Here is a 25,538-nt window from a genome sequence, read left to right as displayed (position 1 = left end):
TATAGAACTTTTAGGTGACGGGTTTTTTAATATGTGGTTCCTGTACCACCAACTCAACCACTACTTCCAGTCATCACACAAAATCCATTTAACTAGGCAAGGAACACAGTTTGAGATTTTATGTAGCTCGACCTCTCCCAACTCCCACACAATTTCCCGTACGTATAAACTTCTTACAACACCAATTGAGACCGATTTACCATCATTTACCAAGGCTTGGGACAGAGATTTACCGTTTTTAATTCCAAATTCAGATTGGCATTCCATTTTCTTAGCTGTAAAAAAGTCAGCGCACTCGGCTAAACTTATAGAAACTAACACAAAACTACTAACCAGGTGGTACCTCACGACACAGAGACTTAAACACCTTTTCCCTGGCTCCTCCAATCGTTGCTGGAGACTATGTAGAGAAGAAGGTACGCTATTCCATATTTGGTGGGCTTGTCCCAAAATTCAAACATTTTGGACATCTATTATACCATATATTCAGAACACCATTGGCACTTCGATGCCACACGACCCAATTACATACCTGTTCTACAAATACCCTAAACTCAATTCACTATTACACTATAGATTATTGCAAATAATGATTAATAGTGCACATCAATTAATTCCAAGAATGTGGAAAAAGGATTCAGTTCCTACATTAGCGATGTGGCTAAACCTTAAACTAGAAAGATATCATTATCTTTTATTGAACAAACTAGATACTCATGCAGAGATAGTGTTTCTATGGGACTCCAGGCCCACTTAAGAGCTATGTCATGACTCCTTTATATACTCTGACCCACAATACATAGACTATTCAAGACAATGTCCACTACTTGTATAAGGTGACAATAGGCCTCGCAAGTTACCATAGACCCTCACACTTTAGACTTGGATGTAATTACTACTAGGTGCCACAAGGCATAGGCAAACATTGTGTTTGCTTTGATGAAGACACATGCTAACTTATATACTTTGACCAGGAATTAACAAATATACATGGCAATTACAACTGTTTATTGTTTATTGTTACTTGTTTATTATGTTATAAAATGAAAGAAAGATTGTAAAAATGTATGGCCCACAATGATGGAACTTTACTTGCTCACCATTTAAAAGAGCCATATAGTTCGCTCCCTATTGAACTTTCCATGGACTCACTTATTTCAGCTTTATATGGACTCTACTTCTCTAATGGGGACTACGTCTGTATCTTTCATCTTGCAATTGTTTATCGCATTTTTTTTTCTACATATGTATGTCTCTAAGAGAAATAAATAATTTTTCTTTAAAAAAAATAATAATAATCTCAATATTAGAAGTAAAACACATTCAGTACAGTGGGAGCTTCTTGCAACTATACAAATATAATATTAAAAAGCTGTCAATTCCAAAGAATATGTTTTACATAGTACAAAGCTAAAAAACACACATTGGTAAAATGACAAACCCACAGCTGCTGTCTTCTATGAAATATTAATATCCTGTACACTAAATCTTCTTCCTAACACTTTTTTAAAGGGACTGGATTTTTGTTCAGGCAGCTATTGTTTTCTTATGGAAGGCACATCGCCACTCATCAGGACAGAGAGAGTCAGCTCATTTCTTTATGACTTAACGAGCCAGTGTATATAGCTATCACAAGTCTATATACTGATAGTAAATGCAGTAACTAAATAAAGGACAATTTACAACTAGTTTAAATTTCCTGCTCTTGTGATTACTCTCGACAGTGCCAGCACTCCCCAAGGAAAGTACTGAGCCGTGATTGAGGCTAACGCGTAACCCTCTAATTGCAGCCATATGCAAAACTGCTGTGCACGCCAACAGCTAGGATGCATGCGCTATCACACAGAGTGGGTCCTGGGATCGTGCACATGAGTTTACAAGAACTAGTGCGAAGGAGATTTTGTACAGTGTTTTGATAGCATTGAAAGTGCAGCCGTGTGTTTTGTGACAAGCAATTATTATAGAAATATAAATACATTCTTTGTATGCCTCCGCTTCTATTAAATTTCTTAAAACTCTATTACAATGCTCTAGATCCTACTTGAATCTCAGGGAATGTTCCCTAGTATGCAAACAATAAAATAAGAAATTATCATAAATTCACTTGCAATACCGAAAATATATAATATTATGTATGATTTTTACTAATTAGATTTATTTTACAGTTGTATTTCAAGCACACTGCATATACAGTTTTCAAAAGTATTTATATTGATTATTATAATGCAATTTTCCTTTGCAACGGTTCTTTGCTTCATCAGTTAATAAATCTATATCGATCAGAATCCTGCTATTCTATTGCTCTCATATATCTAAATAAAAAGGCAATTAATATATGATCATGAAAAATATATTCTGCCTATTGAATCAATTGAATAGATGGATATATAGATGTAATATATATATATATATATATATATATATATATATATATATATATATATATATATATATATATATATATATATGTATATAAAAAAACATAAATAGATGTATTATCTACAGCCAAAACAATAAAGATTTCAATCAGGTAAATTATGGAAATTTATTGTAGTCTTAAAGTGTTTCTAATAATGGGCTAGATTACAAGTAGAGAGCTAATTTATCGCATGCCCGTAAATAGGCAAATTCGCCTGTTTATGGATGCATGATAAATAACCAGCCATTACAATTATTTGCTCCAATTGCTCCCAAAATAATGTGTGTTGTAGTTTTTAATAAAGAAAATTGTAGCATTTTTATTTTTTAATAAAATAACTGCACTAAGCAGTTTTTAGGGGTTAAATATAGCAGGTGTGGGGTGTTAGAAAAAAAAAAAACAGCACTGAAAGTGCCTTTACATTGCAGTCTATGGGGACTGTGTGTTCCCAGTGAATATATATGTATATGCTTGTATTCACATATTAACACACATATATATATATATATATATATATATATATATATATATATATATATATATATATATATATATATATATATATATATATATATATATATATATATATATATATATATATATATATATATATATATATATATATATATATATATATATACAGGGAGTGCAGAATTATTAGGCAAATGAGTATTTTGACCACATCATCCTCTTTATGCATGTTGTCTTACTCCAAGCTGTATAGGCTCGAAAGCCTACTACCAATTAAGCATATTAGGTGATGTGCATCTCTGTAATGAGAAGGGGTGTGGTCTAATGACATCAACACCCTATATAAGGTGTGCATAATTATTAGGCAACTTCCTTTCCTTTGGCAAAATGGGTCAAAAGAAGGACTTGACAGGCTCAGAAAAGTAAAAAATAGTGAGATATCTTGCAGAGGGATGCAGCACTCTTAAAATTGCAAAGCTTCTGAAGCGTGATCATCGAACAATCAAGCGTTTCATTCAAAATAGTCAACAGGGTCGCAAGAAGCGTGTGGAAAAACCAAGGCGCAAAATAACTGCCCATGAACTGAGAAAAGTCAAGCGTGCAGCTGCCAAGATGCCACTTGCCACCAGTTTGGCCATATTTCAGAGCTGCAACATCACTGGAGTGCCCAAAAGCACAAGGTGTGCAATACTCAGAGACATGGCCAAGGTAAGAAAGGCTGAAAGACGACCACCACTGAACAAGACACACAAGCTGAAACGTCAAGACTGGGCCAAGAAATATCTCAAGACTGATTTTTCTAAGGTTTTATGGACTGATGAAATGAGAATGAGTCTTGATGGGCCAGATGGATGGGCCTGTGGCTGGATTGGTAAAGGGCAGAGAGCTCCAGTCCGACTCAGACGCCAGCAAGGTGGAGGTGGAGTACTGGTTTGGGCTGGTATCATCAAAGATGAGCTTGTGGGGCCTTTTCGGGTTGAGGATGGAGTCAAGCTCAACTCCCAGTCCTACTGCCAGTTTCTGGAAGACACCTTCCTCAAGCAGTGGTACAGGAAGAAGTCTGCATCCTTCAAGAAAAACATGATTTTCATGCAGGACAATGCTCCATCACACGCGTCCAAGTACTCCACAGCGTGGCTGGCAAGAAAGGGTATAAAAGAAGAAAATCTAATGACATGGCCTCCTTGTTCACCTGATCTGAACCCCATTGAGAACCTGTGGTCCATCATCAAATGTGAGATTTACAAGGAGGGAAAACAGTACACCTCTCTGAACAGTGTCTGTAAGGCTGTGATTGCTGCTGCACGCAATGTTGATGGTGAACAGATCAAAACACTGACAGAATCCATGGATGGCAGGCTTTTGAGTGTCCTTGCAAAGAAAGGTGGCTATATTGGTCACTGATTTGTTTTTGTTTTGTTTTTAAATGTCAGAAATGTATATTTGTGAATGTTGAGATGTTATATTGGTTTCACTGGTAAAAATAAATAATTGAAATGGGTATATATTTGTTTTTTGTTAAGTTGCCTAATAATTATGCACAGTAATAGTCACCTGCACACACAGATATCCCCCTAAAATAGCTATAACTAAAAACAAACTAAAAACTACTTCCAAAACTATTCAGCTTTGATATTAATGAGTTTTTTGGGTTCATTGAGAACATGGTTGTTGTTCAATAATAAAATTAATCCTCAAAAATACAACTTGCCTAAAAATTCTGCACTCCCTGTAAATGTATATATTGATATACATATATATTTAATATTTGCTGCCCAACGATGCACGACTTACCCCCTTCGCTGCACTAGGTTCTCAGACGTGCCTGATGTAGGGCTGCCACTAGAAATTTTTGGGCCCCTTACTTACCATTGATCAGCCCCCCCCTTGGACATGTGAACTTTTTTACCAAGTGACTATAACGTATATGCACTTTATTCTTAAAGGACCAGTAAACACAGCAGATTTGCATAATCAACAAATGCAAAATAACAAGACAATACAATAGCATTTACTCTGAATTTCAAATGAGTAGTAGATTCTTTTTTAACACATTTCAAAGTTATGTATATTTCCACTCCCCCTGTACCATGTGACAGCAATCAGCCAATCACAAATGCATATACGTATAGTCTGAGTTCTTGCACATGCTCAGTAGGAGCTGGTGACTCAAAAAAAGTGTAAATATAAAAGACTGTTGCCATTTTATTTAATGGAAGTAAATTGGAAAGTTGTTTAAAATTACATGCTGTATCTGAATCATGAAAATTTAATAAAACCTGAGTGTCCCTTTAAGTGTAGTCAAACTTGGAAATGTTGTAAAGGTAGTAACACACAAACACAGACACACACAGACACACATAATGATTCACATATAGACACTCTAGTAAAAACACACAAAGAATCTCAGACACCCACACAGACACTCAGCACGTGTTTACATTGACCTGACAAGTAATGAGGTAGACTACAGTTTTGTCAAAAAATTTACAAAGACAAAATATGGAATTCTGATTATCTTTTTTGTTAAGAAAGATGCCAACTATATGATGACAACAGCATGCAGTGGCTGAAAGGAAGGACCCGGCCTAAACAATAATTTAAAGGTTAAGTGGTGGATTGGTGACTTCCAGAAAGGTCTCATTAGTCTCAAAGTCTGTAGAAAGATGTGAATAATTAGTAGTAAGGTCAAAATATCCTAAAAAGGAACAGACAATGGACACACACACAAACTCAAACACAAACACACATACACCCAAGGAGTCACCCACAGAGACAGCCTCAGAAAAAAAACAAAGACATACACACTCACAGACACTCACAGAAAACACACAAAGATATACACACATTGGCCTCTATTTATCATAGTCTGGCGGACCTGATCCGACAACGCGTAACAGGTCCGTAACTGGTGCAATGCCGCCCCCTGCAGACTCGTGGCCAATGGGCCTCCAGCAGGGGGGTGTCAATCAACCCGATCGTACTCGATCGGGTTGATTTCCGGCGATGTCTGTCCCCCTGCTCAGAGTAGGCGGATAGGTTATGGAGCAGCGGTCTCTGTGACCACTGCTTCACAACTGCTGTTTCTGGCGAGCCTGTAGGCTCGCCAGAAACATGGAACATCAAGCTCCATTCTGAGCTTGATAGATAGGCCCCACAGAGAGAGACACCCACAGAAATCACAAAGACATACATACACACCCTCACAGAGACATCCACAGAAAATGCACAAAGACAGACACACACACCCTCACAGAGAGATCCACAGAAAAAAAATACATACACACAAGTCAGCTGTAGTGTAAACTGAACAGTGTTATGTTAACTTGTCTCATTTCAAACACTGAGCAATCTTAGCCTGAGAGTATAACATTTTATGCAGATGTAAAAATCTTAGATAAAATTTCTGCATGGTTTAAAATATATAATTTCTACAGCATTGTCAAATAATCATAAATACACTACTGCATACTGCTAAAAAAATGTTTTTATGGACCGCTGGCCCCAACACACAACTACCACACTGAAGTTACAATCTGAAATTGCACAAATAAATAAAAAACATTTACTAAGTAAGTCCTACCTACTCTGCAAATTAAAGTGATCAGCCGCCTGACTCAGGCACACACTGTACAAACTGAAGTGCCAAGTCTTACTCCTTGTAATGACATTTCCCACACTCAATAGCACTCTGCTGTAGCGCCCTCTGGTGGCTGCCAAAATGTAAAAACAATTAAAAAAATATATATATTTTTTAAATAATAGTTGTGCCTGCCTCATGGGGCCCACTGGCCCCCTGACAGGAGTCACCCTATTCACCCCCTGATGGCAGCCCTGGTCTGACGGCATGAGAACCAGGCTCCCATTGGAGACTATGGAAGCGTGCACTCGTGAACACAAAGCTTCCCTGCAATGCGAACGCGAGATTAAGTTCACATTGCGATTTACTTGTAATACCAGCGCACATTTGCCTTGTGCTGGTATTACTGAGTGGAGCGCAAATATCGTGCTCGCATTATTTTTCACTCTACACATAATATGGCCCAATGTGTATTGTTTATGCACACAGTAGTCCTTTAATGTGGGATTATTACAATTATTATTATCAGCTATCAGGTAAACGTGGGATGTTCTGATTTTGTGTAAATACGTGTATAGGATGATACCTGCTTTTTAATTGCAACTAGATTAATATTTCTTAATAATATTGTAATGATTATTGCAAAAAAACAAAAAAACAAAGAAACCTTGCTTGCTCAGTTTATATTTTGAAGCTCCAACTTGGGACAGTAGCTTGCATCTCTGGAGGTTGACAAATTCAGAATTCCAGTGGATCATACTCTATAGGTTCAGTACAGGGTGAAGTTTTGAATGTCTGGCATTTTTTGTAGTACTTAGACAACGGATAGGGAATTCAAAATTACCATTACTTTAAAAAAAAAAGCAATTTGTTTTTTGATACGCCAATCACCAATTAGAAATTTCAATAGGTACATACAATATATAAATGTCATTCATTTTTTTTATTTTTTACAATTAATTTTCATTCATGATTTTAAGAATTCAAAAAGACAACATAGCACATAAAGTACATCCGACATCAATAATCACTAAGCAGCAAATTCATCAGCTAACCAATATCAATTTTAAAAACAAAACAGGATCACACTACACTGTAGGTAACCTGCAACGTTTTCTAATATACTAACCCTGGCACAAGCTAAGGAAAACTCCTCTGTTGCCAGCAGTAATTCAAAGCTTGCAAATCCCCTCCAGCTTCTCCGCACAAAGCTACACTGTTGCCAACTATGACAGTTGGTAGAACTCCATCTCCATCTGACAGCTCTACTGTGAACTGCGCACTGCAGATCAGATAGACCAGGGTTCTTCAAACTTTTTTCCCAAGACCCAGTGCCATGATACCACACATACCTTTACGTCCCTATTTTTATGCTTGGTCTGAAGCTTTGTGAAGTAACAGAAAACAAGATAGCTGCATTTTTTGGCAAAGTGTCTAATATGTGTGTATACTTTATTCCTGATTGTAGTCAAACTTTTAGGGTGTTGTAAAATAACACACATTCTCAAACAACACACACACCACACATACTCTAATTCAACACACCACACTCACTCTCATATAAAACACCACATACACACACCACACACATTCTCAAACATACCACACACACTCTCATAAAACACACACCACACACTCTGATACAACACACACACACACACACTCACCACACCACACACATTATCAAACAACACACACACACTCTCATATAACACACCACATACACACACCACACACATTCTCAAACATACCACACACTCTCTCATACAACACACACACCACACACACTCTGATACAACACACACACACACTCACCACATCACACACATTCTCAAACAACACACATACACTCTCATATAACACACCACATAAACACACCACACACATTCTCAAACATACAACACACACTCTCATACAACACACACACACACACCACACACATTCTCAAACAACACACACCACACACACTCTCATATAAAACACACACAAACTTTCATACAACACACACTCTCATACACCACACACAGACCACACACACTCTCATATAACACACACACACATTCTCAAACAACACACACCAAACACATTTTCATATAAAACACACACACACCACCACACACACACTTTCATACAACACACCCTTTCATACACCACACACACACAGACCACACACACTCTCATATAACACACACACCACACACTCTCAGATAACACACACACGCCAGACGCCACAAATTCTCATATAACACAAACACACACACCACAAACTCTCATACAAAAAACACACACTCTCATATAACACACACCACACACAATCTACTACAACACAAACACACACACCATAAAACTTTCATACAACACACAGACTTTTATACACCACACACATACACAGACCACGCACACTCTCATATAACACACACCACACACTCTCATATAATACACACACGCCGGACACCACAAACTCTCATATAACACACACACGCTAGATACCACAAACTCTCATACAAAACACACACTCTACTACAACACAAACACACAGACCACACACACTCTCATATAACACACACACTCTCATATAACACACACAAACACACCACAAACTCCCATATAACACACACACACATGCCACAAACTCTCATATAACACACACACCACAAACTCTCATATAACACAAACACACACACCACAAACTTTCATATAACACACACACACAACAAACTCTCATATAACACACACACCACAAACTCTCATATAACCCACACACACACACCACAAACTCTCATATAACCCACACACACACACCACAAACTCTCATATAACACACACACCACAAACTTTCATATTACACACACACATGCCACAAACTCTCATATAACACACACACACACTACAAACTCTCATATAACACACACACGACCACAAACTCTCATATAACACACACGTGCCACAAACTCTCATATAACACAAACACACACCACAAACTCTCATATAACACACACACACACCACAAACTCTCATAAAACACAAACACACACCACAAACTCTCATATAACACACACACCACAAACTCTCATATAACACACACACCACAAACTCTCATATAACACACACACCACCACAAACTCTCATAAAACACAAACACACACCACAAACTCTCATATAACACACACACACCACAAACTCTCATATAACACACACACACCACAAACTCTCATATAACACACACACACCACAAACTCTCATAAAACACAAACACACACCACAAACTCTCATATAACACACACACACCACAAACTCTCATATAACACAAACACACACCACAAACTCTCATATAACACACACACACCACAAACTCTCATAAAACAAACAAATCACAAACTCTCATACAGAACACGCTCACTCTCATATAACACACACCACACACACTCTTCTACAATACACACACACAGACCACACACACTCTCATATAACACACACACTCTCATATAACACACACCACACACACTCTTCTACAATACACACACACAGACCACACACACTCTCATATAACACACACACTCTCATATAACACACACCACACACACTCTTCTACAATACACCAGTAAACATGGTGATGTGACTCAGTAATGGGTCCTGACCCATGGTTTAAACAACCCTGAGCTAGAGGGAGCGTGCAGGGGATCTTGCAGATGAATGTATGCATTTACGTATAATGGGATTGGTAAGACTTCATGAAAACTGCAACATTGTATTTTAAATTGTAATACTTGCAAACTTTTTAGCTTTCTGATAAACATTTTAACAATTTAAATACAGCATCATTTAAATATTTAGCTATAAAATCAAATCAGTGCACAATGTCCCTTTAAAGGGATAGGAAAGTGAAAATTAAACTTGCATGATTCAGATAGAGCAGATAATTTTAAGACACTTTTAAATTCACTTCTATTTTAAAATGTTTTTCGTTCTCTTAGTATCCCTTGTTAAAAAGCTGCTGCTAATTGGTGCCTGCACACATTTGTCTCTTGTGATTGGCTAAATAGATATTTTCAGCTTCCTGTCAGTAGTGCAATGCTGTCCCTTCAGCAATGGATAACAAGAGAATGAAGAAAATGTGATAATCGAATTAAATTGGAAAGTTGTTTAAAATTGTATGTTCTACCTGAATCATAAAGAAAATGTTGGGGTTTACTATCCCTTTAAGTATATATGAACATCTCTAGCATTGTGAAAACAATATCAAATGCCATATTGTAAAGATGAACTATATACAATAGAAATCATATTATAAATCATAAATACAGGTAGAAAACTTTATCCAAACTGCTTGGGACTGGAAAAGGTTTGGATTTTGGAATAGATTTTGAATATTTGCATCTTTAAAATGGCACAGTTTGGAGAGGGGATGGAGCCAAGTGTAAAAAATAATATCTTATGTCATTTAGGCAATATTTACATAATATAACACATCTGTTTGTTTAAACAGTAACAGGGCAGGGAAAAATAGTAATTTTTGATAACTTTATTTTTTTAAAACAATATTAATTAAAAATTTGGATTTCAGAATAACGGCTAGATTACGAGTGGTGCACTAACAGTTGTGCGCAAATGATATCGTTTTTTTTGGGGGGCTGTTGGAGCGTGCCGGAAATAGTGCATTGAAAGTAAACGCATTCACTCGTGCACAATTTAATTTAGCGCAACCTTAAAGCTCTGGTTAACTATTAGACTTGAATAAAAAGTTGTTATCTGTACTAGAGAGGTTAGAGATACTTTTAGAATCTTTTTATATTACTGTAATTTTATGCTATCAATGGCTCTTTATAAAAAAATATAAAATATAAAAAATGCACATTCCTATTACCTATGATGGAAAACAATTTTGTGTTTTATTAGTTTGTATAATAACGTGGACGTTTTTTTCTTCAAAATGTATATGTCCTTTAAATTGTAATGAAATTTAGCATAACTGAGTGACTGACACAACAATACATTGCTAATTACAATATTTCTAAATTAACCCCTTTGTGACCAGACCACTTTTCCATTTGTTGACCGTCTGGGACCAGGGCTTTTTTTACATTTATGCGATGTTTGTGTTTAGCTGTAATTATCCTCCTACTCATTTACTGTACCCACACATATTATATACGGTTTATAAATTATAAAAATATTTAAATTATATTTAAGTTAGGGGGGTGTTAGGGTTAGACTTAGATTTAGGGGTAAATAACTTTAATATAGTGGCGACTACGTTGGGGGCAGCAGATTAGGGGTTAATAAATGTATGTAGGTGTCGGTGATGTTAGGGACGGCAGATTAGGGGTTAATAAATATAATGTAGGTTTCGACAATGTTGGGGGCAGCAGATTAGGGGTTCATAAGTATAATATAGGTGGAGGCGGTGTCCGAAGTGGTAGATTAGGGGTTAATAAGTATAATGTAGGTGTCGGCGATGTCGGGGGTGGCAGATTATGGGTTAATAAGTGTAAGATTAGGGGTGTTTAGACTTGGGGTTCATGTTAGGGTGTTAGGTGTAGACATAAATGTATTTTCCCCATAGGAATCAATAGGGCTGCGTTAGGAGCTAAACGCTGCTTTTTTGCAGGTGTTAGGTTTTTTTCTAACCGGCTCTCCCCCATTGATTCCTATGGGGAAATCGTGCACAAGCACATTCACCCAGCTCACCGCTAACGTAAGCAGTGCTGGTATTGAGGTGAAATGTGGAAAAAAAATTTGCTCTATGATCACTTTTTTGCGGTTAACGCAGAGTTTGTAAAAACCCGTAATACCAGCGCTGTCTGTAAGTGAGCGGTGAGCATAAACTGCTCGTTAGCACCACATAGCTTCTAACGCAAAATTCGTAATCTAGGTGATTGTATTTTGCAGTCCAGCTGCATACTCTTCTGAAAGCCTCATATATATATATAAATAGCAGATGTTTTTAACCAAGTGTTAATTTAAATAATTTTTTAATAATTTGTGCAATACAAAGATAATACCTTATGAACGTTTCATTCTTTTAAAAGGTACTGCTGTGCTGCATTATAAAATAAGAAGCTCTGTTCCTATTGACACAAATTTTAAACCTGCGATGGATGCACTTTTACAACAGGTAATTTTCTGCATAACACAGTGAGTCATTAACTTGTTCATCTATGTAAAAACCATGTTTGCTTTGTTTTACAAAAAAAAAAAAGGTCAAACCATTAGGTCTTAAATAGGGCCCTAGGTGTTGCTGACACCTAGTGGCCTATTTAAGAAAGTGCGAGCCTAGAGGCAAATATGTATGTGCCTTTTTTTAAACTAAATTTAAGAAAATGTATATACTCACAGTATATGTAAACCCTTTCTTCCCCATCATTGCTGAAGATGGTCAGCCTTGATAGTAACTACATACTGAAATAACTTAAAGGGATATGGAACCCAAACATTCTCTTTTGTGATACAGACAAAGCATACAACTTTAAAACAAATTCTAGTTTACTTACATTATTAAATTTGCTTTGTTCCAATTGTGTATTCGCTATAGAGATAACCATATATGTGTCTGGAGCACTTCCTGGAAGGAATAATGCTGCCATCTAGTGCTCTTGCAAATGGATAACATTCTAGCAAAACTGCTGCTATATAGTGCTGCAGACACATGCACACTTCTGAGCTTAGGTCCCTGTTTGTCAACAAAAGATACCAAGATAACAAAGACAAATGTAAATAGAAGTCAATTAAATGGTTTCTTAAAGGAAAATGAAACCCATTTTTTTTCTTTCATGATTAAGATAGAAAAAACAAATTAAAAAAGCTTCCATTTTTTAAAAAAATATTATCAAATTTACTTTGTTAATCTTTGTTGAAGAGATATTTACATAGGTAGCATGCACATGTCTGGGGCACTACATGACAGGATATAGTGCTGCAATCTAGCGCTCTTGCTAATGTATAACATTATTATAAAACTGCTGCCATCTAGTGCTCTTGCTAATGTATAATATTGCTATAAAACTGCTGCCATCTAGTGCTCCTGCTAATGTATAACATTATTATAAACTCCTGACATCTAGTGCTCTTGCTTATGTATAACATTGTTATAAAACTGCTGGCATCTAGTGCTCCTACTAATATATAACATTGTTATAAAATTGCTGCCATCTAGTGCTCCTGATAATGTATAACATTGTTATAAAACTGCTGCCATCTAGTAATCCTGCTAATGTATAACATTGTTATAAAACTGCTGCCATCTAGTGCTCCTGCTAATGTATAACATTATTATAAAACAGCTGCCATCTATTGCTCTTGCTAATGTATAACATTATTATAAAACTGCTGCCATCTAGTGCTCTTGTTAATGTATAACATTATTATAAAACTGCTGCCATCTAGTGCTCTTGCTAATGTATAACATTGTTATATAATTGCTGCCATCTAGTGCTCTTGCTAATGTATAACATTATTATAAAACTGCTGCCATCTAGTGCTCTTGCTAATGTATAACATTATTATAAAACTGCTGCCATCTAGTGCTCTTGCTAATGTATAACATTGTTATATAATTGCTGCCATCTAGTGCTCTTGCTAATGTATAACATTGTTATAAAACTGCTGCCCTCTAGTGCTCTTGCTAATGTATAACATTATTATAAAACTGCTGCCATCTAGTGCTCTTGCTAATGTATAACATTGTTATAAAACTGCTGCCATCTAGTGCTCTTGCTAATGTATAACATTATTATATAACTGCTGCCATCTAGTGCTCCTGCTAATGTATAACATTATTATAAAACTGCTGCCATCTAGTGCTCTTGCTAATGTATAACATTGTTATAAATCTGCTGCCATCTAGTGCTCCTGCTAATGTATAACATTGTTATAAAACTGCTGCCATTTAGTGCTCTTGCTAATGTATAACATTATTATAAAACTGCTACCATCTAGTGCTCTTGCTAATGTATAACATTGTTATAAAACTGCTGCCATCTAGTGCTCCTGCTAATGTATAACATTATTATAAAACTGCTGCCATCTATTGCTCTTGCTAATGTATAACATTATTATAAAACTGCTGCCATCTAGTGCTCCTGCTAATGTATAACATTATTATAAAACTGCTGCCATCTAGTGCTCTTGTTAATGTATAACATTATTATAAAACTGCTGCCATCTAGTGCTCTTGCTAATGTATAACATTGTTATATAATTGCTGCCATCTAGTGCTCTTGCTAATGTATAACATTATTATAAAACTGCTGCCATCTAGTGCTCTTGCTAATGTATAACATTATTATAAAACTGCTGCCATCTAGTGCTCTTGCTAATGTATAACATTGTTATATAATTGCTGCCATCTAGTGCTCTTGCTAATGTATAACATTGTTATAAAACTGCTGCCCTCTAGTGCTCTTGCTAATGTATAACATTATTATAAAACTGCTGCCATCTAGTGCTCTTGCTAATGTATAACATTGTTATAAAACTGCTGCCATCTAGTGCTCTTGCTAATGTATAACATTATTATATAACTGCTGCCATCTAGTGCTCCTGCTAATGTATAACATTATTATAAAACTGCTGCCATCTAGTGCTCTTGCTAATGTATAACATTGTTATAAAACTGCTGCCATCTAATGCTCCTGCTAATGTATAACATTGTTATAAAACTGCTGCCATTTAGTGCTCTTGCTAATGTATAACATTGTTATAAAACTGCTGCCATCTAGTGCTCTTGCTAATGTATAACATTATTATAAAACTGCTGCCATCTAGTTCTCCTGCTAATGTGTAACATTATTATAAAACTGCTGCCATCTAGTGCTCTTGCTAATGTATAACATTATTATAAAACTGCCGCCATCTAGTGCTCTTGCTAATGTATAACATTATTATAAAACTGCAGCCATCTAGTGCTCTTGCTAATGTATAATATTATTATAAAAATGCTGCCATCTAGTGCTCTTGCTAATGTATAACATTGTTATATAATTGCTGCCATCTAGTGCTCTTGCTAATGTATAACATTGTTATAAAACTGCTGCCCTCTAGTGCTCTTGCTAATGTATAACATTATTATAAAACTGCAGCCATCTAGTGCTCTTGCTAATGTATAATATTATTATAAAAATGCTGCCATCTAGTGCTCTTGCTAATGTATAACATTATTATATAATTGCTGCCATCTAGTGCTCTTGCTAATGTATAACATTGTTTTAAAACTGCTGCCATCTAGTGCTCTTGCTAATGTATAACATTGTTATAAAACTGCTGCCATCTAGTGCTCTTGCTAATGTATAACATTATTATAAAACTGCTGCTATCTAGTGCTCTTGCTAATGTATAACATTGTTATATAATTGCTGCCATCTAGTGCTCTTGCTAATGTATAACATTGTTATAAAACTGCTGCCATCTAGTGCTCTTGCTAATGTATAACATTGTTATTAAAGCTACAGTGCCACATAGTATGTCTTTATTACAAATAGAGAAATAATCTGTAGTAATGAAAATACAAATAATGCAATATGAGACAAAGAGCAATATAAGTAAATATGCCTGGCTAATTAAACAGTATAGCTTACTTGTCTGCAGACATGGCATAACCATAGCAACAACCTCTGCTGTAAACTCATCAGAAAACTGCAGAGCCTTCTACAGTTCATGGATTGGCAGAGCAGTTTAGGGCCTTCATGAGTTGTAGAAAGTGCTGCCTAGTATTGTGAGTGAATAAAACATGTCCCACCATCTAAATCCTCTGGCAAGGCAACCTGCTCATCCTGGCTTGTATCTCACCATGTGGTCCTTTCTCCCACTGAAGGGAGGGGATGCAGGGCAAATCTTCTACATACTATAACAGATGTGGATTACATGACTTGCAAACCCAGAGGTTGGGAAACACCAGCTTCTTGCTTTCAGGTTGAGCCTAGCTAATCTAAATAAGTTTAGTAGTGACTGTTGTTCTTTAGCAGTTTTCTATAGACTAGGAGACACTGCCCCGTGTCACTCATACATCATCCCATACCCGGTTAGAGGCCTCCTCTTTGTTTCTGCACTCCCACACTGTACATTCTGGAAGCAAATGAAGGAAGGCTCTGATTGGCTCTAAAACAACACAATTTAACCATTTAGGAGCCCTGGTGATTGTATAATATAATATATTGTACTGTTGCTTACTTTGCCCATTTAACATCTTCATGATTGGGTTATATCATACCTCCCAACACCCGTACAGCCAGGTGTAGAACCCAGGGGGTGGGGAAAGCAGCATTGCTTGGGGCGGGACTTTACACACCATGACTTGCGATTCATCATAAGCTGATCATTTCTAGGAGGGGTTCAGTAGGGAATAAGTGGTAGCAATAGAAAAATCCAAAACTTGCACCTTCCCACAAAATGGTTGTGATCTCTGCAATATAGTATCATTCACAACAGCAATAACATGGACCAGGCTAGTACTTACAAAAAAATCCATGCAAAGGTATAGAAATATATTGTGGAAAATTATTTTATAAATTAATTGTTAGTTTTTTAAAAATATTATTTACATTGTTTAGGCCTAGTTAGGTAAGATGATGCAATATATGGTAAAACAATTGCAGCATCTGGCCAGGTTTAGTGACTCATCCTCAATACAGAATAACAACAGCAATACGATCCAGAGATTTTCTGTGCACAGTCATTATTACTATATCTCACGGATTAAATGAGAATGAGTTGATTATTAACATAACCCCCTTCTTCTCCTCTCCCCTCTTCAATCTCATCCTGTCCCCTTCCCTCCCTCTTCTTCATCTCCCTCCTATGTTTACCCTTTATCTACCCCCAGCCCCTCCTCCTCTCCATCCCCCTCCCCCCTCATCCTCTGCCCAGCGGCATTTTTAATAAATTAGTTTGGAAGTGCAAGCACTTATCTTGACTTAATCAGAGATGTTTGTAGGCAGTTTTGTAGTTGTACCATGGGCATTGTTGTGAATGTTCGCAGAGTCAGTGTAGGCAGAGGCAGAATCATGGGTGTTCTGTTGGCAGGGATGGGTGGTCGGTGGGCATTACTGGCTAGCTCAGGTTGTGCCTAGGTGTTTTGTTGGTGTAGCTAGGTGAAAATTGGGGTGCAACTGTATAAATTGGGTGTTTTTGCCCCATCACACCTTTAAAATCACCAGTCCCCCCCCCCCTCCTCTTTATCAACCTTCCTCTTTTATCTTCTTCCTCTGTTTTATACTACATATTTAGTAACCAAGATTATCTTCCTTAATATTAAGAAGCAAAAGAATTAGCCTAAAAAAATAAAAATAGCATTTTATTGTAGTAAGTATATTTAATTGGCATCTACATTTAGAGAAGTTTAATTTCATTCATAAGGTGGTGAGAGTTCATGTGCCATTATTCCTGTGATTTAACTCCTGGCCACTAGAAGAACACACATATTCCCAAAGCTCTAAAAGCTGAAAGGGCTCCTCAAACCGATTTGATGCCCATTTTCCCTTCTGAGAGCTGCTATTGTGGCCCCGATATTCAAAACATTATTAGACCAACAATAAATTGCCTGTTTGGGTTCACCAGAGTCACAGTCTGTTGGTCTTCTGATATATTAAAAAAAAAAAATGGGCTGAACCTCATTGCACTGACGAGTGGGGATCACAACTTCAGCAAAAGTCGCGAGGGGGGCTATCTTTAAAGTGTGTTTGCACAAAATAGACTGTGTGTTTGCGAAAAAAAAAAACAAATATGCATGCGTAAATTCAGTTTGATTAGATTTTTCACACTGGGAAATCTTGTCACGGAAAATTAGGCGAGACTAATATGGCTGAATAGGTATAACTAAAATTGAGGACAGTGTTTTGAATATTAGAAACCCACAGCAATGTTTCCCCATTAAAATACAAGTTACTTCCACTGAAAAACCTTAAAACTCCAACGGAAAGCCTATCAGCTAGATTACGAGTTTTGCGTTAGGCTGAAAAAGCAGCGTTAACAGGTCCTAACGCTGCTTTTTCACTACCGGTGGTATTACGAGTCTTGCAGGTTTAGAGGCACTGCACACTTTTTTGGCCATACCGCAAAACGACTTACGTAAACTTTGTAAAGTATTTTTTCTATGGGACTTCCATAGCGCCGGTATTATGAGTCTGTCCTGGGAGGCCAAAAAGTGAGTGGTACACCCTACCCTGTCAAGAGTCCTAACGCATTTAAAAGTCAGTAGTTAAGTGTTTTAAGGTACAACGCTGTAGCATAAAACTCATAACTAAAGTGCTAAAAAGAACACTAACACCCATAAACTACCTACTAACCCCTAAACTGAGGCCCTCCCGCATCGCAAACACTAAAATAAATTTTTTAACCCCTAATCTGCCTCTCCGGACATCGCCGCCACTAGAATAAACATTTTAACCCCTAAATCGCCGCACTCCCGCCTCGCAAACACTAGTTAAATATTATTAACCCCTAACATTGCCGCCACCTACCTACATTTATTAACCCCTAATCTTCCGCTCTGGACATCGCCGCCACCTACATTATACTTATTAACCCCTAATCTGATGCCCCCAACATCGCTGACACCTACATTATTTTTATTAACCCCTAATTTGCCGCACCCAATGTTGCTGCAACCTACCTACACTTATTAACCCCTAATCTGCCACCCCCAACATCGCCGCCACTATTCTAAATTTATTAACCCCTAAACCTAAGTCTAATCCTAACCCTAACACCCCCTAACTTAAATATAATTTAAATAAATCTAAATAAAATTACTATCATTAACTAAATTTTTCCTATTTAAAACTAAATACTTACCTATAAAATAAACCCTAAGCTAGCTACAATATAACTAATAGTTACATTGTATCTAGTTTAGGGTTTATTTTTATTTTACAGGCAAGTTTGTATTTATTTTAACTAGGTAGAATAGTTACCAAATAGTTATTAACTATGTAATAACTACCTAGCTAAAATAAAGACAAATTTACCTGTAAAATAAAACCTAACCTAGGTTACACTAACACCTAACACTACCCTACAATTAAATAAATTAACTAAATTAAAAACAATTAAATAAATTAAATTAGCTAAATCACAAAAAACAACACTATATTACAGAAAATAAAAAACAAATTACAGATCTTTAAACTAATTACACCTAATCTAAGAGCCCTATAAAAATAAAAAAGCCCCCCCAAAATAAAAAAAACCCTAGCCTAAACTAAACTAAACTATCAATAGCCCTTAAAAGGGCCTTTTGTGGGGCATTGCCCCAAAGTAATCAGCTCTTTTACCTGTAAAAAAAAATACAAACAACCCCCAACAGTAAAACTCACCTCCCACACAACCAACTCCCCAAATAAAATACTATCTAAAAAAAACTAAGTTCCCCATTGTCCTGAAAAGGGCATTTGGATGGACATTGCCCTTAAAAGGGCAGTTAGCACTTTTGCGGCCCAAACCCTAATCTAAAAAATAAAACCCACCCAATACACCCTTAAAAAAACCTAACACTAGCCCCCTGAAGATCGACTTACTGTTCTGAAGACCAGACATCCATACTCAAGGAAGCGGCAGAAGTCTTCATCTAACCGGGCCGAAGTCTTCAACAAAGCTGGGAGAAGTCTTCATCCAAGCCGGGCGAAGTGGTCCTCCAGATGGGCAGAAGTCTTCATCCAGACGGCATCTTCTATCTTCATCCATGCGACGCGGAGCGGCTCCATCTTCAAGACATCCGACGCAGAGCATTCTCTTCATCCGGAGTCTTCTTACTGAATGACGGTTCCTTTAAATGACCTCATCCAAGATGGCGTCCCTTCAATTCCCATTGCACTTACAATGTAAAATACTTTATTGGGCGTTATAGCAAATCCTCATCATCCAAGGTAAAATATAAACAGGAATAGAAAACCGTCCATATACTGTTAAAATCACTTCTTTCCTCCAAATATGTCTCAGTGCAGTCCTCACTGCAAGATTTGTTAGTCCCTCACGAGCTTCCTTACCCGCAGCTTGAAGTGCTAATAGCCGTGCTGAAAGATAGATGCCGATGATTCTGTATGTATCTCGTTCCCGATGGATGCTGCTATATAGCAACAGATCTCTTCTCATTGGTACGAATTGCCTGTTAGTCTTTAGTGTTAATTGGACATTACGCCTCAATTTGTTATAGCTCAAGACGTACCTTAGGATACATGTTAGTTAAAAACAAATAACTATAAAACATACATATTCATTTGATAAAAATATGTATGTTTTATAGTTATTTGTTTCTAACTAACATGTATCCTAAGGTACGTCTTGAACTTCTCGTACTAATGAGAAGAGATCTGTTGCTATATAGCAGAATCCATCGGGGACGAGATACACACATTACCTCTTGAAAAAGACCGCACGGTGGCGGTTGAAACGCGTTGAGGCTAATTTTCAGTTCCCTGAGGACCCATAGTGCTTTACACAGAGTCATCGGCATCTATCTTTCAGCACGGCTATTAGCACTTCAAGCTGCGGGTACGGAAGCTCATGAGGGACTAACAAATCACGCAGTGAGGACTGCACTGAGACATATTTGGAGGAAAGAAGTGATTTTAACAGTATATGGACGGTTTTCTATTCCTGTTTATATTTTACCTTGGATGATGAGGATTTGCTATAACGCCCAATAAAGTATTTTACATTGTAAGTGCAATTCATTAGTGTGGTGTGTCTATGTTATACATCTACACTTGAGTCTGTTTGCACTTTTTTTCTACAGATTTTTGGATTCTATTGTACTCTGGGAGGCATGCAGGACACCACCGGCAAAGCAGCTGCATCAGGTCTCGTAATTATCTTTATCAATACATTTTTTATTGTGTTTATTTGCTTTTATTGTATTTGTTCTTATCAAACAATCTGCTTTTTATATTTTAGCTAGTGGATTATCGATGTGAATGTCTTGTTGTTTTCAGTTTAGATATAGTATATGTCTAGGTTCATTCGAGCTATAAGACCACTATTGTGTATGTATAGGTTGATCCAATAGGAGGATTGTGTTTTGGTTAACAATATAGATTGTGAACTCTTGCCCTATTTGGTAGTTAGCGCTGTCCAATTAGTGTCTGTGTAAATGTAAATGCTCCTCTGCTCCAGGTCAAAAAGTTCACCTATAGCCTTATACTTACCTATAAGCACGCTGAGTGAAATGCTCTAATAGGTGTCTTAGAGCGGCAGAGCCTGCGTTAAAGCCTATTAGCACGGCCCTGGACTCTGTGAAGAAGGTTTGCGATTAGCACAGCTCTCTCAGTGTGCTTATAGATAAGTATATGGCTGTAGGTGACCTATTTTACCTGTAGCAAAGGAACAGAAAGAGAAGGGCACGCTCAGGAACGAACACCAGCTCAATAACTTGTTATCTTATTCTTTGGCAATTTACCACCTAGGTGCAGTTTGTTTTAACCCAATAATGCTTTTCACAGAAAATAACTTTTCTGAAGTATATCAGTCTGATTCCGCCCAGCAAGGTCAATCCAGACCCAAAATACCAGGCAATCCCTCTCTGAGCAAGAAACATTGCAATCCCAGGCAATCGTTTCGGCCATCATTGGGTCTTGTCAGTGAGGTTCAGCCATATTCCTCTAAGCAGATTGATCAAGGAGTCCACGTCTGGTTTCCCCTTTTCCCTTAGGGAGACTAAATAAATACAGAAAGAGAAGCACACACCAAATTACTGGATTTTAGTTTTAAACCTTTTGCTAAGGCACAAGAGTTTTTTTCTGTTTAGAGAGTGAACCAAACCAGGTCTTCTCTTTTAATTGGCCCTCTAAATTTAATAGGATGTTTCCTTTACCCAATTTTAATGTAGAGCTTTGGGAAGCTTTTCCAGTGGTGGATAGCGCTATTTGATTTTGCTAAACGCACTACTATTCCCTTAGAGGATAATACATTTTTCAGGAACTATATGGACATGAAATAGTTAATCTTTCATTGAAAGAATGTTTTCAGCAAACATTGCTTCTGTAGCAGTTGTGTCCTTTGCAGTGCTGATTACAAGGGTTTTATGATTTAGGTCAGCAAACAGTGTGTTCAAAGATAGACTTTTATTTCTCCTTTTAAGGAAAAATGTATTTGGAACTCATCTTGACATTATAATGTTCACATTGACTGGAGGAAAATGAACTTTTCTCCATCAGGACAAGAAGTCTAAGGGAAAAATAGAACAAATAGTCATTTTTAATCCAGTTGAAATAAGGCTAAGCATTCTATGAGCCTTTTCCTTTTCCAAATGAGCATGATGGTACAGCCTGAATACAGTTTCTTTTCTGGTAGGGGGATGTTTACGCCTTTTTTAGAAGGCCTATCGCAGTCTGTCCAAGATCTCTGGGTCCAAACATTTTTTCCCAGGATTACAGATTAGGTTTCAAATTAAGGCCTACTCAAGGAAGGTGTCTTCTGTCTAATGTTCCAAAATACTTTCTGAATTTTACTAGCTGCAGTTTAAATTTTGAAACAAAGATAAGGATTTTTTTTTATCTTTTCCATAATTCCCAAGAAAGGGAGAATTTCGGACAAATTATTTACTTAATGACTTTAACCAATATTCTCACAGGTCTTATTTTCAAAATAACATAATTTATTTAAGAACTTACCTGATAAATTCCTTTCTTTCATATTAGCAAGAGTCCATGAGCTAGTGACGTATGGGATATACATTCCTACCAGGAAGGGCAAAGTTTCCCAAACCTTAAAATGCATATAAATACACCCCTCACCACACCCACAATTCAGTTTAATGAATAGCTAAGAAGTGGGGTGAAAAAGGAGCGAAAGCATAAAAAAATAAGGAATTGGAATAATTGTGCTTTATACAAAAAAAAATAATAACCACCACAAAAAAAGGGTGGGTCTCATGGACTCTTGCTAATATGAAAGAAAGGAATTTATCAGGTAAGTTCTTACATAAATTATGTTTTCTTTCATGTAATTAGCAAGAGTCCATGAGCTAGTGACGTATGGGATAGCAGATACCCAAGATGTGGAACTTCCACGCAAGAGTCACTAGAGAGGGAGGGATAAAATAAAGACAGCCAATTCCGCTGAAAAAAATAATCCACAACCCAAATCAAAAGTTTTAATCTTATAATGAAAAAAAATGAAATTATAAGCAGACGAATCAAACAGAGACAGCTGCCTGAAGTACTTTTCTACCAAAAACTGCTTCAGAAGAAGAAAACACATCAAAATGGTAGAATTTAGTAAAAGTATGCAAAGAAGACCAAGTTTCTGCTTTGCAAATCTGATCAACAGAAGCTTCATTCCTAAAATCCCAGGAAGTAGAGACTGACCTAGTAGAATGAGCCGTAATTCTTTGAGGCGGGGACTTACCCGACTCCACATAAGCATGATGAATCAAAGACTTTAACCAAGACGCCAAAGAAATGGCAGAAGCCTTCTGACCTTTCCTGGAACCAGAAAAGATAACAAATAGACTAGAAGTCTTTCTAAAATCTTTAGTAGCTTCAACATAATATTTTAAAGCTCTAACTACATCCAAAGAATGTAACGACCTTTCCTTAGAATTCTTAGGATTAGGACATAATGAAGGGACAACAATTTCTCTACTAATGTTGTTAGAATTCACAACCTTAGGCAAAAATTTAAATGAAGTCCGCAACACCGCCTTATCCTGATGAAAAATCAGAAAAGGAGATTCACAAGAAAGAGCATATAACTCAGAAGCTCTTCTAGCAGAAGAGATAGCTAAAAGGAACAATACTTTCCAGGAAAGTAATTTAATGTCCAGAGAATGCATAGGCTCAAACGGAGGAGCCTGTAAAGCTGAGAAAACCAAATTAAGACTCCAAGGAGGAGAGATTGGCTTAATGACAGGTTTGATACGTACCAAAGCCTGTACAAAACAACGAATATCAGGAAGATGAGCAATCTTTCTGTGAAAAAGAACAGAAAGAGCAGATATTTGTCCTTTCAAGGAATTTGCAGACAAACCTTTATCCAAACCATCCTGAAGAAATTGTAAAATTCTAGGAATTCTGAAAGAATTCCAGGAATATTTATGAGAAGAACACCAAGAGATGTAAGTCTTCCAAACCCGATAATAAATCTTTCTAGAGACAGATTTTCGAGCCTGTAACATAGTATTAATCACTGAGTCAGAGAAACCTCTATGACTAAGAATTAAGCGTTCAATTTCCATACCTTCAAATTTAATGATTTGAGATCCTGATGGAAAAAGGACCTTGAGATAGAAGGTCTGGCCTTAACGGAAGTGTCCAAGGTTGACAACTGGCCATCCAAACGAGATCCGCAAACCAAAACCTGTGAGGCCATGCTGGAGCCACCAGCAGTACACATGAGCGCTCCATTAGAATTTTGGAGATTACTTTCGGAAGAAGAACTAGAGGCGGAAGATATAAGCAGGATGATAATTCCAAGGAATTGACAACGCATCCACTGCTTCCGCCTGAGGATCCCAGGATCTGGATAGATACCTGGGAAGTTACTTGCTCAGATGAGAGGCCATCAGATCTATTTCTGGAAGACCCCAGATTTGTACAATCTGTAGAAAAACCTCTGGAGGAAGAGACCATTTGCCCGGATGTAACTTCTGGCGATTGAGATAATCCGCTTCCCAATTGTCTACACCTGGGATGTGAACCGCAGAAATTAGACAGGAGCTGGATTCCGCCCATACAAGTATCCGAGATACTTCTTTCATAGCTTGAGGACTGTGAGTCCCACCTTGATGATTGACATATGCCACGGTCGTGACATTGTCTGTTTGAAAACAAATTAACAATTCTCTCTTTAGAAGAGGCCAGAAATGAAGAGCTCTGAAAATCGCACAGAGTTCCAAAATGTTGATTGGTAATCTCGCCTCCTGAGATTCCCAAACCCCCTGCGCCGTCAGAGATCCCCATACAGCTCCCCAACCTGAAAGACTCGCATCTGTTGAGATCACAGTCCAGGTTGGACGAACAAAAGAGGCCCCTTGAATTAAACGATGGTGATCCATCCACCAAGTTAGAGATGATCGAACATTGGGATTTAAGGATATTATTTGTGATATCCTTGTATAATCCCTGCACCACTGGTTCAGCA

At 37.2% G+C, this 25,538-nt stretch overlaps 1 protein-coding gene across 1 annotated transcript in view; it reads left to right on the top strand.

Annotated features, from left to right (window-relative positions):
- Positions 1 to 25,538, top strand: part of LOC128661738 (uncharacterized) — an 82,678-nt gene that overhangs the window by 44,043 nt on the left and 13,097 nt on the right. Inside the window, exon 3 of the mRNA XM_053715957.1 lies at positions 12,500 to 12,585. Within this exon, the coding sequence (XP_053571932.1) occupies positions 12,500 to 12,585 (86 nt within the window). The remainder of the gene's footprint in view (positions 1 to 12,499; positions 12,586 to 25,538) is intronic.

This window comes from Bombina bombina, chromosome 5 (assembly GCF_027579735.1).
Source record: "Bombina bombina isolate aBomBom1 chromosome 5, aBomBom1.pri, whole genome shotgun sequence".
In the NCBI taxonomy this organism is placed as follows: domain Eukaryota; kingdom Metazoa; phylum Chordata; class Amphibia; order Anura; family Bombinatoridae; genus Bombina; species Bombina bombina.
Note: the sequence above shows the minus strand (reverse complement) of the source record. Positions and strands in the feature narration are given on the sequence as shown.